The sequence below is a fragment of the Gorilla gorilla genome, chromosome 22 (genome assembly GCF_029281585.2).
Source record: "Gorilla gorilla gorilla isolate KB3781 chromosome 22, NHGRI_mGorGor1-v2.1_pri, whole genome shotgun sequence".
NCBI classification, from domain to species: domain Eukaryota; kingdom Metazoa; phylum Chordata; class Mammalia; order Primates; family Hominidae; genus Gorilla; species Gorilla gorilla.
The window spans coordinates 43,682,395-43,698,821 of NC_073246.2; the positions used below are offsets into that span (position 1 = coordinate 43,682,395).

A 16,427-nucleotide genomic window follows, 5' to 3' on the forward strand; every position below is an offset into this window, starting at 1 on the left:
GCGAAACCCTGTCTCTATTAAAAATACAAAAATTAGCCAGGCATGGTGGTAGGCACCTGTAATCTCAGCTACTTGGGAGGCTGAGGCAGGAGAATCACGGGAACCTGGGAGGCGGAGGCTGCAGGGAGTCGAGATCTCACCACTGCACTCCAGCCTGGGTGACAGAGCGAGACACTGTCTCAAAAAAAAAAAAAAAAAAAAACCTAGCAAATTAGAATACATCATTCAACATTTGATCAAAAGATCAATAAGATAAGGGGTCATTCCAGACCATCTGCCCAAAGAAACTCCTGCTGAAGTATTCGCCTCTCTAGCGGTCAATCTTTTTGGTGCCTGTTCTCTCTCAATCTAAGCTTTACAAAAAATGCTACATGCACCCTCTTGGTTGCTTTTTTTTTTTTTTTTTTGGCAATCCCTGTGAAAGCTTCTGATACCTCAATATCTCAGGGAACATTTCAAATAATCCAAACATTTTATGAGTTCTGGACCTGAGAGGAATCAAGATGTGGCTGACAGCAGGAATCCTGAGCGTTCTCAAAGTATATGAACTGCACCACCTTCCCTAACAGGCAGCGGGAGCAGAAGGCCAGCAATTGAAAACACGGGTCACAGCGCCTTTTATTCATCATCATACAACCTGATGTGACAGGAAATACAGCCAACATCTCCAAACAGTCTTAATGCCTTTCACAATCCAATGGGAAAGCCCAAGACGCCGCCTCTAGTGGGGAAGCCATGAGCCTTCCGCCTTTGGATGCCACAAATGGGAACGATAGAGGTACAGGAGGTCTGCCTTCCACGCCGGACCCTCCAGCGCAGTCCCATGCCGGACACAGCGAGGCGGCACTTGGCACAGAACGTTTTCCTGAGAACACGTCACACGCTAGAGCATTCCAGAGACCCGAGCCCCTTCTCAACCCAGAGACCAGGATTCACAGGGAGCAGTTGTACCTGTGGCCTCCCTGCAAGACTCACACCAGTGGATGGCACTCGAGTCCACAGCTGCATGGAGCCACGGGTCCAAAACAAATTCTCCACTGAGATGGGTCCACAGAGCCTGGTGGCCACAATGGCTGGATCTAATGTCTTCCTTTATGAATACATCTGTGCACCTGGGATCAGTTAAAAAACGAAATACTTCCTGTCATGATGATCAATATGCAGAACCACGTACAGGTGAGGACTCTTCTGCCTGGGTGGTACATGGTTGCTGTATTTTGCTATCTAGTTTCTTTGATGCAAATTTGTAGCAATTGCTTTAAGACAACCCATTTTGCCTCAGACAGTGACCCTATTAAGACCACGTATGTTTACAGAAAACTTGGGAGTTTGATTTTTCTTTAGAGTTCTCACTTATAACAAGAAGTAAGAGGTGTCTGTGTATTGAGATAAACAGTGGTATATACCACACAATCTAAATTAGGTTCTTTAACAACATTTGATGCGGTCTTACTCTAGGCACTAAAACAACTTCTTTAAAAAAATAAAATTGTGATTTCCAAGGCCTTTATTTTATAGGGAAGAGGAATAAAAGATCAATGCTAGTGGGTGTTTCGTCATGAGCCCAAGGCCCGTTGGGAGTCTCTGCGAGGTCATTTGCCCTTTAGATTCTGCAAAGGCAAAAAGAAATCGATACTGATTTTTAAAAATATGTCTTAGGAGCCCTGGTCTCCTGCTGATTCCATGGATGCCTGGAGCACTTGTATCTGGAGAATGGAGACAATATCACCCCAAGCCCAAGTTCATTTGATGAGATTAATATGTATAAAACAGTTAATTATATACATAAATAACATAAAATAATTCTGATAAATTAAAAGTCAAATGATCTCCCACTATTCATTCAACTGAGAGGTGAGAGCTAGGCGCAAGTGATGGTGGGTAAGGAGAGGAGGTGAGCCCCGCAGACCCTCCTGCATGCTGCCTGGGGATGAACTTTCCTTAGTTCATGAAGGCATATATTGCACAAAACAAATTCCAGCCCTGTCCTCAAAAGTCTGCTGTTTGGAGTGGAGTGAAGTGCTGACAAAGTTGCGTTTTGAAAAACACAATCATCCTTTGTTCTGCTGGCAACATCAGGACTGCTCCTGATCAATTACTCAGCCATGCCAGTGTTTCCTCAAGATGGACTCCCAGTGAGTGCAGGATCTGGGATAACTGGCAAAGCAGGACACCTTAAGGCAGGTTTGTCCTCTCATTGTGGCCACAAACAGAGTACCAGGAAAGTTAAGAGCAAACTTCTCCCCACACCTCTCAGTGTTTCTTGTCGTGGGCAGCAGGAGGGCTGGGTGCCTCCCCCAACCCTGGCCCCTGCCCCCGAAACTGGTACACAGACATGACAGCACGTGTCCCCGCACACACAGACCTGGCTGTTCACCGCACATTCAGTTTTAGGGGCAATTAATGCTTCTATTAGTGAACTAACCTCTCTGCTTTCATTACCACCTGGCAGGAAATAGCATTTTCTCTGTGTTTCAGAAATACCTACACTTTTCCATTGTAAAGAGCCAAACTCATTCAATATTTTTATAGAAAACTGGTCATGAAATACACCAACCTTTGGAATTGAAGTTTAAACAGAAGGAAAATATGAATTTTCCCCCGTTTCTTCCACTCGGGATTCTGGCTGGGCTTCAGCCAGAATGGATACATTTGGATTGCAGAGAATCCTGAGACAACCCGGAGGAGCCCCTGGGGGCAGCAGGGAGGCTCACTCCTCACACACAGCCGCGTGACCCTCTGCATCTGGGCAGCTGTGAAGGGTGGACAGGGACCGATGGTCCTACAGTGCACATGACTTTATCATGTTAACAGAAAACTACAACACAATATTGGCCATAACAGTCTTGAACACACAATGTATGTTTGAAATAAAGTTAAAAAAAAAAAGGAAAAAAACTCTATTGGAAATCGATTCACGGATATTACTAAGATGCCTTCTGAGCTGGAGTCAGTGACCTCACGTGACCCCTCGCATATGATGATCGTGATGACCTCGAAGGTTGCAGGATCACGTGCGGCTCAGCACGCCTCACGTATGGTTTCAGCCCATAGTTGCATAAGAACCGACTCAACTCCTAGTTCAAAGAGAATAAACGTTAACTTCTATCTGCTCGCTTGCAAAAAAATCCAGAAGTGAGGAGAAAATGTTCCCTGCTGCCTGCTGCCACCTGTGAATACCGTCTGTGTTCTCATAGGAACCAAGCTCTAGAAGAAAAAAGAAAATGAACCATTTGTGTTCCTAATAACTTATCTCCTGCCTCTTAAAATCCTGCTTCTCTCTTAGCTTCACTTTCCCGAACCCTGTGTCGGGCGAACACTGGTCCTGTAAGGGGAGGCAGATGCGGCCCCGGCCCAGGACTTACTGCCTTGGTAAGGCATGGTGTGGAGCCCCATCCAGTTTAAAACTCTGGCCTGCCAGAGGTCCCTTCTAGAGTTAAGCTGACAGACCGTAAGGGTTGCTGGCGGGGGATCTGGAGATACTCTGCAAAGCTAAGTCAACCTTACATTGCAATGTATGACTTTTTGTTTGTTTGGTATCCAGCAAACACATCTAAACAAATCCCAAACATCCCTCTGCAGTTCTTGCCCCGAGTCTCCCGGAACGCAGCTCAGTAGCTGTACATCTGCTGCTGCTGCTCCGCCTGCACCTGGGGCTGGGCCGCCTGCTGTGGGGGTGCCTGCGGCTGCGGGGGTGGCAAGACGTCAGTCTGGGGCACTGCCCGCCATGTGAGCGGGTGCTGGTCACTAAGCTGGCTCCCCAGGGGCGTGATGGAGTTGACCAGCGTCGTCAGGTTGATGAAGTGGGCCACAGACTGTGGGTTCGAGGCTTCCGGCTGGGGGTGGATCTGGACGTCATTTTGGCGGTTGTGCAACATGGCAGAGCCGCTGACGGTATCAAAGGTCACGGTCAGGATTGAGTTGTCCAGCTGTAACTGGCGTTCAGGGGTGGTAAGGTGCCCCACGGCCACCGGCTGGAGATTGGTAAACTGAGTCGCGGCCGCAGTGGTGATGGGGGTCACGGTGATGTTGGTCAAGCCGACTGAGCTCGATGGTGTGGTCACATTTGGGTCACCCAGGGTCACCACTACCTGGAAGATTCACACACAACAAAAATCCATTCATTTTTGCAAAATGGGGAACGCAAGGACCTCCCCAGGATGCGCTCTGTGTTACCACACCAAAGAAGCACGACATTCTTTGGTGAAAGAGGAAACCGAGTTAATTTTGTTCTGGAAAAATTCCAGCGAGAAACAAAAACAAGAAACAGACACAATCATGAAGGCAATGAGAAGGAACTAAGAAACAAATTAATTTCACTGGCTAGAAAAAAATGGAAAAAAGTAAGCACGAAAAAGACGGAAAACAGATGCTTCCTTTTCTATCCGTTCCTCTGAAGTGCCCTGCTGTTGGTAAATGAAAATCCCACCACAAAGCTACAAAGAGCAATAAAGGTATTTGCAGTACCAATCGCTAATAAGAGAAAGCATTCTCTTTCATGGAGAGGGATGAAAGGCCAAATAAATGAGGAACTTTTGCAGTCAAGATTACCATCCCCCAAAACAAGAGAGAGAAGTGCAGTATTAGACACAGACTGATCAAACACTCAGAGACTTCAAAAGCAAAAGTGACCAAGGCTGAGCACGACAGAAGGTTCCACTTGAGAAAGTGGGATTGTGGGATTGTCTTCACCTTCCAGACTGAGGGATCCTTGCTCTCCGTCTAGTCAGCAAACGCACAGGGCTGAGCGTTCACCATAAGGGCACTTGGGTAGGCCACCCATGACCTCCCCAAACTGCAAACAGCCTACCTGATTCCCACCCAGGCAGGGGTATCTCTCTTCAACATGCTAGAATGTATGTTGCTACTAACAATGAGAAGCATGATTTGTAGGTCGGAAGTCAGAAACGCTTACATGAAACGTGCTTAAGTGAAAAACAGAATATGTCTGCTGCCTTCAACCACATGAAGTCCACATGTACACTGTGTGTAGTAAAAAGAGATGGAGTCCCACACACGTAAGGCTCTCATGCTTAGGGAAAGTGACCAGCACCTAATCAGAACATAAAGCAGCAAACTGACCTGCTGAATGCTCTGTACTGCGGAATTGGTCTCGTCGCCTACGCTGCCTGTGAACTCCGTCTCTTTCTCTGAGTATTCGCTGAAGGTGGCGTCCTCGGGCACCGGAGCACCTGCCTCCTCTTCTGGCTTCTGCTTTCTCTTGTGACTGCGCTTGGCAGCTTTCCCGTGCTTCCCTTCGGCCAAATCCTCCTGCTCCAGAGTCAGCTCAGGCTGCAGGAAAATCAGTTTCAGCCGAGAACCAGGTTAGTCGGTCACGTTAGGCAGCGGCCAGGGCAGCCCCAGCACTGCCCTGGACACACTCTCCAGTCAGTGGGGACACACTTGTGGGCCACCGAGCTGCCACAAGAAACAGTGACCACAGCTTGGTCTTGTATTTCTAAGGATCGGGGCAAGTTCCTTTAGTTACAGATTTAAAAAAAAATACATACAAGTCATATTTTTAAAAGTTGTATTTTATGCTAAAATGTAAACACTTCTTAGAAACTTAACTTTTTAAGCCACTGGGTATTTCCAAAGGGAAATGTTTCTGCCCGGGTGAGCTCCTACAGCAAAGCTGAAAATGCTTTCAAATCAGGGCTCTCTCTTCCCCAGGGAGGAGACGAATCCACCATAAAAAAACAATTTTGAATTAAAACAGATTTGACCGCAAAACCTGCAGGGACAGGGAACGAGGGCCCAGCTGCAGTGATGAGCCCAGTGGGCCCCTCCCCGCACGCTTCCCTGCAAGTGTCCAGGACACTGCTGGGCTGTGACCACATCCTCTGAACCGGGCCGGCTCCACACCAGGCTCACTCAGGCTCACAGAGGCCGCAGGGCAGTGGTGGCCGGTGAGTGGTCACCTGCCACTCCTCTCGGGCTTCCTGTGCCATTCCACACAACCTGATCCTAACCCAGTGGCAGACAGACCCAGCGTGGGCCTACACCGCTGTCATGGTGGGACGACCCTTCGCCCCATGCCTGTGACTTGCCAAGGGTAGAAATGGCCTGTGGGTTCTGGGGCTGGGGCTGGAGCTGCCGTACGTCACTCAGCCGGACCCAGTGCCCTTCATGAAGACTGCACTCTAAAGCGCTGTTTCAGAACGAGAGGCATACATGTGACCTTAGACCACTGAGAGCATGACACGTTCTCTTTGAAATAAAAAAAAAATTTTGCTAACTAAAAGTTTAGTATTAACTAAAAATTTCTTTAAAAACTAAGTTCATCTAATTGGTATGTTTAAACTTATTTTGCTTAGAACAATTTAATGATTGTTCTGATTTTTTTTTTTTTTCAGACACAGTCTCGCTCTGTCGGCTGGGCTGGAGCGCAGTGGCACAATCTCGGCTCATTGCAACCTCCGCCCCTGGGTTCAAGCAATTCTCCTGCCTCAGCCTCCTGAGTAGCTGGGATTACAGGCGTGCGCTACCACATTCGGCTAATTTTTGTACTTTTAGTAGAGACAGGGTTTTGCCACGTTGGCCAGGCTGGTCTTGAACTCCTGACCTCAAGTGATCTGCCCGCCTTGGCCTCCCAAATTGCTGGGATTACAGGCGTGAGCCACCGCGCCCAGCCAATTGTTCTAATTTCTATTTTTTTCTGGAAAACATGTGTTTTCCAAAGTGAGATACACCAGTATTCAACAAACTGAGGTCACAGAAACCACACGAACGAGGAGATGATCTAAGAGGTTCTGAGGGGAAGAGAAGCCAAGAAAACAGGGTAACCGGGCCACAGGCTTGCCCAGAGCTGCTCCCTCCCGGCCTGTCCAAGCCCCTCTGGTCCCTTCTGCAGGTGTCCACTTACCCCAAAGTTTCTGAGCCCCTGGGGCCCCGTGCTGCTCACCTGGACGATGCCGATGGAGGAGGCGTCGATGGTGGTGGTCTCCGGGAGGTGGTCCAGGTCATCAATCCTCACCGCGAGCACCTATGAGGAGCACAGGGTGCGAGCTGGGGGTCAGGGTGCTGCTGAGGCAGGTGGGAACCCAGAAGCCACACACGCCTCGGGACCACCTCCACCACTCCTGCCCTTCCCTCCCAGGCATCCCCCGCACTTCCCAGTCTCCTCTGTTCAGCTCTGACTTTGAAACTCTGTGTCCAGAAGCCCAGGGCTTATCCTCACCCCTTATTTCATGCTCCCACAATGGTCTTGCCCCTGTATCATCTCACGTCCACTCCCCCAGGGGGGAGACTGTGTCCTCCCTTTTTGGCCCCCCACCAAAGGGGTGAGGTTTCAGTGGCGCTTCTGTTATTTCCAAGGGAGACCACAGCAAGGTAAGATACGGTAGAGTAAACTTGTTCTATGAGCAATCACCAAAAATGAGACATTTGTGCCTTACACATCGTACTTTTCAGTTGAATCCATACACAAGTGCTTTCATTTGTTGGTTTTGTGATGAAGTGACGCCCTGCCCCTACCATCCCTCCAATGGGGAACGGGGTCCTCAGCACGCCCCATGTGTCCACAGGGCCCCTCCCACCAGCTCAGTGCGTCCTGCCCAAAAGTGAGTGACCTTCACCGCCCACACCCTGCTTACAGCAGTTGCATTTGTTCCTGTGATGACCTAATTAGATCATAAGAAAGACAACAGAAAACGAGTACAGAGACAGCTGAACGTGATAAAGGGGAGGGGCTAAAAAACAAAATTAGCAAGAGTCTGCCTGTAAGGGTGCTTCACCCAAACAGCTTTGCAAACATCTTTAAATTTCTGATCAACTAAAGGAAGTTAAAATGAAAAAGCAGACTACGCTTTGTGGATATAACTCATTTAAAAAAGCAGAGAAGTGCATCATTAAATTTACATTCCATGACTAGGTCTGGGCCCCTTCCTGGAAAAGATGGCAAACAAAGGCTGGTAAGTGTTTTAAGTTAACATAAACCCTGCAATGGCTTTAAAGACTCCAGTGTAACTCCCATTGACACTGAGCACAGATCTACACTGTGACACTCTCAAAGGACCCTGAGCAAAAGCAACCAGACTGCTGTGGACGCACTCTCTACCGTCACCACCATCACCACCATCATCATTACCACCTCTATCATCAGTATCATCACCATCAACACCAACACCATCACCACCAACACAACCACCTCCCTCACCATTATCAACACCATCACCAACCCCTCCATCACTCATTACCCTCATCACCACCAACACTGTCACCACCATCACCACTACCACCATCACCATCACCATCACCATCACCACCACCACCACCATCACCACCACCACCACTGTCATCATCACCATCAACATCACCACCACCATCACCATCACCACCACCATCACCATCACCATCACCACTACCACCACCACCATCACCATCACCACCATCACCACCACCAGCACCACCACCATCACCACCACCACCACCACCACCACCATCACCACCACCACCACCACCACCACCATCACCATCACCACCACCATCACCACCACCACCATCACCACCACCACCATCACCACCATCACCACCATCACCATCACCATCACCACCATCACCATCACCATCACCACCACTGTCATCATCACCATCAACATCACCACCACCATCACCATCACCATCACCACCACCATCACCATCACCATCACCACTACCACCACCACCACCATCACCATCACCACCACCAGCACCACCACCATCACCACCACCACCACCACCACCACCACCACCACCATCACCACCACCACCCATCACCACCACCACCACCACGACCACCACCATCACCACCACCACCACCACCACGACCACCATCACCACCATCACCATCACCACCACCATCACCACCATCACCACCACCACCACCTCCCCCATCACCTCTACCACCACCATCACCAACACCACCATCACCAACACCAGGTCCCCCCATCACCACCATCACCTTTACCACCATCTCCACCACTACCTCCACCACCATCACATCAATATCATCAGTATCCTAGTCACACAGTCTGAAAGCTGACGCCACCAAAGAACCACCATAGAAGCATTAGCTTCACTCTTCTTAGGAGATAAGAAAAAAGTGAAAATTGCTTTCTGTGTTTTGTTTTTAATGCAACATTCATTCAAAGTAAAGAGAAAAACCATAGCTTGGAGTCACAAAATAGTATCAATCCTAAAAGATTCTGAATCTCTGTAAGTAGTTTATGCCTGTTTAACTAGTCCAACAGTTAAACTATAACTAGTTTAACTTAACTAGTTAAATTAGTCTGACTCCAGTGAACACCTTCTTCCTCCTGAATCTGTGGCATCACCAACGGGGACAGGCTCAGGGGGACCGTTATCCCACTCTCAGACAGCCAGGCCTCACTGCGGTACACACACAGCTACCCAAAGCTGACCCGAGTCCCCTTCCTTCCCCTCACACTGCTGTCTAGGGTTGTCTCTTCCATATCCTCTATTCTAGTTTGTAATCACTTTGCCTCTCTGTCTACTTCTTATTTTTCTTTCTGTCTCCTACCCAGACCATAAAGTCCAGGAAGGCAGGGATGGACCCTGGCTGGCCGGCCCATCACATCACTGGTAGGCATTTGTTTGAGTTAATGTAGAGGGAAACAACTGTGAGATGATCAAAAGGAATGACACAAAGAGAGCACAGGATAAAAGGCTAGAGAAACAAATTGGTTCGAGAACAAAGACAGACAAAATCCCCCCACACCACCTTCCCTGGGTCTGGAAGGCTTTCCTCTTGAGCCACTTGGTTCTGTCTGGGTTGGGCTTGAGGGGAGTGGGGATGGGCAACACACAGCCCAGTTGAAGGAGCAGAGCACAGAAGGCAAATTTGCAGTCGGGCCACCTTAGGAAGTGGTTTAATCCTGGTGAGAGGACTCTGCCTGACAGTGTTTGTGGGAGATGTCTTTATCAGTAAGGCCTCTCCACCCAGCTATGCACATCAAAACTCTGGTGTACAAAAGTGATGTGCACAGTCTTTATGAATACGCTGAAGTCTAGAAACCCACACGTCATGGAGAGGAACCGCTCAAACGACAGCCTTGCTCACGGGCTGCTGGGTGGGCTGCAGGGCCTGCCCTGCCCCTGGGGTGCCAAGGTGGTCCTGGCGCTTCGGGTTCCTACTCCCCCGACTCTGTTTTCTAGGTAAAAACACCAGCTGGCCACTACATGAAAAGGGAAGCAATGGAGCTCACTTAGGGGGATCCAAGCTCCCCGCAGAGCGGGGCACAGGGCAGAGTATGCAGCCACGGTCCCCTGGCTTCCCGGACTGGAGAGCAGGTTGAGTCCCTGCATCTCCCTGGGAGCCTGATCGGGCTGCAGAGGAACAGCAACACGGCAATGTCCCGGGTCACCCCCAAACTAGGGAGCCACCAGACTGACACCTGAGGCAGACGGTGCTTTCCCAATTCCAAAAGGAAGTCACTTTCATTACAGGACATTGGAAAATGGAGAAAAATGTGAAGACAAGAAATTACCCATCACTTCAAGAACAAGAGAAAAATCACTGTGGGATGTTTTGCTCCCTTCTTTACCTACCTCATTTATATAAGTGAGTATTATATATACACACAATGCGTGTGACGTGTATTGTGTATACACACATTATATATGTGCACAACATATACTGCTCTTTCACGTACGTAATGAGCATTTCACAATTTTATTTCAGATCCGTGTAAGCATGTGTGTCAGGCAAACACACTGCTAAACTATCACTAATTGAATCACATTCTTATTGTAGGGTTGGAATAGGGGTTGGAATAACCATTTATTAAACATAATACAACATCCTATTGTAGGGGTTGGAATAACCATTTATTAAACACTTGAGAAATACCGTGATGCTGCCTTCAAGAAAAACATCCAACGGTGAGAGCGGCAACTCGTGCCAGCCGGCCAGTGTGGTCACTCTGAATCTAAAACCCCCTGCCCCCGCAACAGGCGAAGGATGCCGTCCTCCGCTGCTACCGTTTGCGCTTCTGGGATGCGCAGTGAGCTGAACGCCTTTCCGTGTGTTTTTCACCACGGCTGTTCTTCCCGCATGAGCTCCCTCTCCGTGTACACCCTGAGTGTGCTTCGCGTGTTTCTCAGTGAGTGCTTGTTATCACTAATGTTAACAGGCTCTATCTGTCTAACACAGTCACGGCCTATGCAGATTTTTTCTTTTTCTTTTTCTTTTTTTTTTTGAGATGGAGTCTCGTTCTGTCACCCAGGCTGGACTGCGGTGGCGCAATCTCGGCTCACTGCAACCTCCACCTCCTGGGTTCAAGCGATTCTGCTGCCTCAGCCTCCCGAGTAGCTGGGACTACAGGCGCCCACCACCATGCCCAGCTAATTTTTATATTTTTAGTAGAGACGGGGTTTCACCATGTTGGCCAGGCTGGTCTCAAACTCTTAACCTCGTGATCCACTCGCCTCAGCCTCCCAAAGTGCTGGGATTACAAGCATGAGCCACCGTGCCCGGCCCAGATTTTTCATTTTTCCTTTGGCCTGTATTTGTTCTGAGTGCTTATGGAGGCAAACCTGTGTTCACAACTCCTTTTGCTGCTTTTACGCTCAGAGAGTCTACTCTTTTCTGTGACCTGACAACCAAGTTTTCCTCTGGTTTTGTCTTTCAGGGTGCTCCTTCTTAAAGCACATTTAATTACGGAACATCCTGGCCCTTCCTGTGGAGCAGGCTTTCAGAGCAGTTGGGCTCTGCCTGCGTCTGTACAATTTCCCCCTCCCCATCCTCAGTGTCATACTTTACTCGGCCCCAACACCACATGGAGCCCCCTTTTTGCACATTAGTTCCATGAGTGGGAAGAATGGGGGGAGTGGCAGGGCTGTGCTTCCATCTTGCCATGATTTCAGGGAGGATGTAATTTACAACCTTAGCAAAGGTCCGCCTGAGGCTCTCCTAACCTCTCGCAGCCACTCACTCAGTGACTCCTGTGTGGCAGGCAGTGCCAGTCACAGATGCACCTAAGACTCAGGGCCTGCCTCCAGTACCGGGGGTCTGCAGAGGGAGGTGGGCCATGTGCCAGCATGGGGGTGTCCGGTACGCGGCCCGCTGGTGGGGCACGGAGGGGGCACAGCCACCAGCTCACCTCGGGGTGCTTGCGCCGCATGTGTCGGCTCATGGAGGCCCTGGTGGACACCTTCGTCCCGCACAGCTGGCAGCTCTGCGCCTCCACCTTGTCATGTGTGAGCTGAACGTGCTTCTGCAGCATGTACTCGGTCACGTACTTCTTGTCGCACACGGAGCACGTCCACTGCTTGCCCACTTTTCACACACACGCAGACACACATGCGCGTGGAAAGGAAGAGACACGCAGGTCACTAGTGCAGCCATCCCAATGACCCTGGCCTGCTGGACGAGGCACGAAGCCTGTCACGCCCTGCCCGTCCTGAGAGGGCCGGTGCTGGTCCCCGAGCACACATGAGCACAGAGCCTCTGTCCCTTGGGGAGCACTGCCGGCAGCAGCTGCATCACAGAATCAATATGAGAAAATTCAAGAAGGGATACTTGAAAGCTGTGGCGGGTTGACCTTTAGAGGCCAAGGGGCCACCATGAAGCCAAGACACCACTAAATGTGCTGGAACCGTCTAGATAATAGAATAGTCATTTCCACCCCCGCAGGCGCTCAGACAGCCCCGGCAGCCTGCCACGTGCGGCCCCGAAGGTTCCTTCAGGCTGCGCCGCTCACCTGTGTGGATGAGCTTGTGGGTCTCCATCGTGTTCCTCTCGCTGAATGTCTTCCCACACAATTCACACATGAAATCTTTAATCCCTGCAGAGAAAGGCGCACATAACTTCCTACGTTTAATGAGTGTTGTAAGTCCACATCAGGGCATGTCTTCTCCCTGACACGTTCCAGGCACTGCAGGGCCTTCAGGAGAAGGTGCATTGCAAGAAGACAGCAGACAATGAACGCTCATCCCCAGCCTTGGCCAGCAAAGTGTGGCTTGGAAAGTTTCTGCTTCCATGGTGACATTTCATATCAAAAAAACATGAGATGTGGGAAAGGCTGTCTGAAAACACAGACAGAAAGTGGAACCCACACGTGGACAAGCAGAAAAATGATGGGAATTTCTTTAAAGCATTAATGTACCCACACCTCCCTTAGTCCAGGAAGCTCTTAGGCAGCATATGTGATATTACAATGAGAGAGGAAACGGTAACTGAAATCAGGACCAACGGCAAGGAGGACACAGACGAGCCAAGCATAAGAGACAACAGAACTGCCGTGCTCGGACAAAATGAGTGTGCTTCTTCAAAACTTGACTAATTCAAATAAGAGCTGATGCCAGGCACGGTGGCTCATGCCTGTGATCCCAGCACTTTGGGAAGCCGAAGGAAGATCGCTCGAGTCCAGGAGTTCAAGACCAGCCTGGGCAACATGGCGAGACCCTGTCTCTACAAAAATAAAATAAAATAAAATAAAATAACGAGCCGGGCATGATGGTGTGTGCCTGTAGTCCCAGCTACTCGAGAAGCTGAGGTGGGAGGATCACTTGAGCCCAGGACTTCAAGGCTGCAGTGAGCTGTGATCACATCACTGCACTCCAGCATGAGCAACAGAGAGACCCCATCTCTAACAACAACAGAAAGGTAAATTAGAGCTTATTTGACTTTTTTTTTTTTTTTTTTTTTGAGACAGTGTCTCACTCTGTCGCCCAGGTTGGAGTGCAGCGGTGCGATCTCGGCTCACTGCAAGCTCCGCTTCCCGGGTTCAGGCCATTCTCCTGCCTCAGCCTCTCTGAGTAGCTGGGACTACAGGCGCCCAACACCACGCCCAGCTAATTTTTTGTATTTTTAGTAGAGACGGGGTTTCACCATGGTCTCGATCTCCTGACCTCGTGATCCGCCCGCCTCGGCCTCCCAAAGTGCTGGGATTACAAGCGTGAGCCACCGCGCCCGGCCCTGACTTTTTAAAATATTTGATAAGTACTCAGTCAGTCCTGGCTCATGGATTGGCCTCACGGGAGCCAGAAGCAGATGCTCTAATAGCCCAGCACCAGAGGTGGCAATTGCTCCCGCACGGCCACTCGCGCCCAGGGATTCTAAGACTCCACCTTCCAAGGGAGGGGCCTTAACCCCCCACAGCCTCCCAGAGTAGGGAGGGTCCCTCCCCAGGTCCAGGGACAAGACCAGAAGTGTCACTGTTTTGTTGCTTATTTTAAGGACACTTTTGATTGACATCAAACTCATAGACAGAACAACACAAATTGTAAGTGAGTGTGTGGCTCAACAAATTTCCACAAAGTGAATGAACAAAATAACCAGTTCCCTGATTACTAGGGAAAAAGAACCAGCATAGCCATCATCGTGACATTCCCAGGATCAGGAGGTGCACGGTAGGTGGCCTTCTGGTGGAAACAGGTTTAATTAGAGCCCGGGGGGAGGCGTACAGATAATCCTGTTAAAATCTGTTATTTTATGGATGAGGAGGCTGAATCTCCCAGGACAGTCTGTGGAACTTGAGAGGGTGAAGACGAAAAGGCCGGCCCTTAGCGACTCTGATTGAGAGAGTCTGGGGAAGAAAACCCAAAACTGGTCTTTAGACAAAGCCTCTCAGATGATTCAGGACATCCAAGAGCAAGCATCCCCAACAGACGACCACGTGAGGAAAGTTGAGAGGACATTCCTCAGAAGCTAAAGGACCCCAAAATGCTTAGAGAAATAAGACAAGCTGTGGGCCACTGCCCTGAGGAACAGCCACCGCCTTGGGAACAGCCACTGCCCTAGGGAACGGCCACTGTGGAGGATGATCGCCAGGGGAGAACTGGGGAGTGTGTTTGTTTCACCAGCCCAGACACCTTGCTCCGACGGCTGTCAGCGCCCTACCAGGCGGCACAGGAACCGTGCTCCCCGGAGCGAAGGGAAACGTGTGGCACGTAATTATGTATGTGGTCCACACAGAGGGAGACAGGGAGGAGGCCAAAGGGGGACCAGCTTCCTCCTGGTGCAAGTGCTCACATCAGCTCACATCTGGGGGGCTCTGGGGGGTCAGGGGCACGCAAGAAGGGAGTCCACGGTCTGTTTCACCCCAAAAACTGATGGGGAGGTGGACCCTATGAATGCCCTTTAAACAAAGGTTGCCCCTCAAAATGGGAACAAGACAAGTAATTTTTAAAGGCACTTAACTCAGTCCTGAGGGCTCACTGTGGAGCATGGGACAGAGGCCACCACAGCCCAGCGAGTTGGTGGGTGGCAGGCAGAGTGTGGGGTGTTCTGAGAACCCAGATGAGGGCATGTGGCCCAGTCTTGGGGAGCAAGAGTATCCCAAAAATGGTAAAGCATATACTGGACAGAGATTCCCCAGGAAAGAGATGGACAGTACACTTCTGCAGTCCAGGGGCAGAGGAGGCCGGCACGCCGGGCCAACCCAAAGCAGACCCGTGTGGCAACCTGCGCCGCTCTGGGGAGCAGGGGAGGAAGGTAGGCAAGTGAGGTGGGCTGGATAAAGGCAGGACCCAACGTGCAGTTGAGGGGCCCCCGGGGAGCACTGAACAGGCTCACGCCAGGGAACTTCACGCTGAGACACAACTCCACCTCTCAGGGACAACCTTCTCTCAATTCTGCTGTCTCAATTTTCTATCCACAAGCACAAAAACACTCGCCCATACAGAAGGGTTTTATGAGAATGGCCTTGTATTGGCATTGTGCAGGGTGCTCTAGTGTTTTATGAGAATGTCTTGTGTTAGTGATTGTGCAGGGTGCTCTAGTGTTTTATGAGAATGTCTTGTGTTAGTGATTGCACAGGGTGCTCTAGTGTTTTATGAGAATGTCTTGTGTTAGTGATTGCGCAGGGTGCTCTAGTGTTTTATGAGAATGGCTTGTGTTAGTGATTGTGCAGGGTGCTCTAGTGTTTTATGAGAATGTCTTGTGTTAGTGATTGCGCAGGGTGCTCTAATGTTTTATGAGAATGTCTTGTGTTAGTGATTGTGCAGGGTGCTCTAGTGTTTTATAAGAATGTCTTGTATTAGTGATTGTGCAGGGTGCTCTAGTGTTTTATGAGAATGCCTTGTGTTAGTGATTGTGCAGGGTGCTCTAGTGTTTTATGAGAATGGCTTGTGTTAGTGATTGCACAGGGTGCTCTAGTGTTTTATAAGAATGTCTTGTGTTAGTGATTGTGCAGGGTGCTCTAGTGTTTTATGAGAATGTCTTGTGTTAGTGATTGTGCAGGGTGCTCTAGTGTTTTATGAGAATGTCTTGTGTTAGTGATTGCGCAGGGTGCTCTAGTGTTTTATGAGAATGGCTTGTGTTAGTGATTGCGCAGGGTGCTCTAGTGTTTTATGAGAATGTCTTGTGTTAGTGATTGTGCAGGGTGCTCTAGTGTTTTATGAGAATGTCTTGTGTTAGTGATTGCGCAGGGTGCTCTAATGTTTTATGAGAATGTCTTGTGTTAGTGATTGTGCAGGGTGCTCTA

At 49.7% G+C, this 16,427-nt stretch overlaps 1 protein-coding gene across 9 annotated transcripts in view; it reads right to left on the reverse strand.

Annotated features, from left to right (window-relative positions):
- Window positions 1-593: 593 nt before the first annotated feature.
- Window positions 594-16,427, reverse strand: part of PRDM15 (PR/SET domain 15) — a 78,976-nt gene continuing 63,142 nt past the window's right edge. For all 9 annotated transcript variants that reach the window (XM_055373629.1, XM_063702728.1, XM_055373633.2 and 6 more), the window contains 5 exons: window positions 12,702-12,785; window positions 12,102-12,277; window positions 6,905-6,985; window positions 5,083-5,292; window positions 594-4,091 (listed from right to left, as the gene is read on the reverse strand). In XM_055373629.1, the coding sequence (XP_055229604.1) occupies window positions 3,612-4,091; window positions 5,083-5,292; window positions 6,905-6,985; window positions 12,102-12,277; window positions 12,702-12,785 (1,031 nt within the window). In that variant the 3' untranslated portion in view covers window positions 594-3,611. The remainder of the gene's footprint in view (window positions 4,092-5,082; window positions 5,293-6,904; window positions 6,986-12,101; window positions 12,278-12,701; window positions 12,786-16,427) is intronic.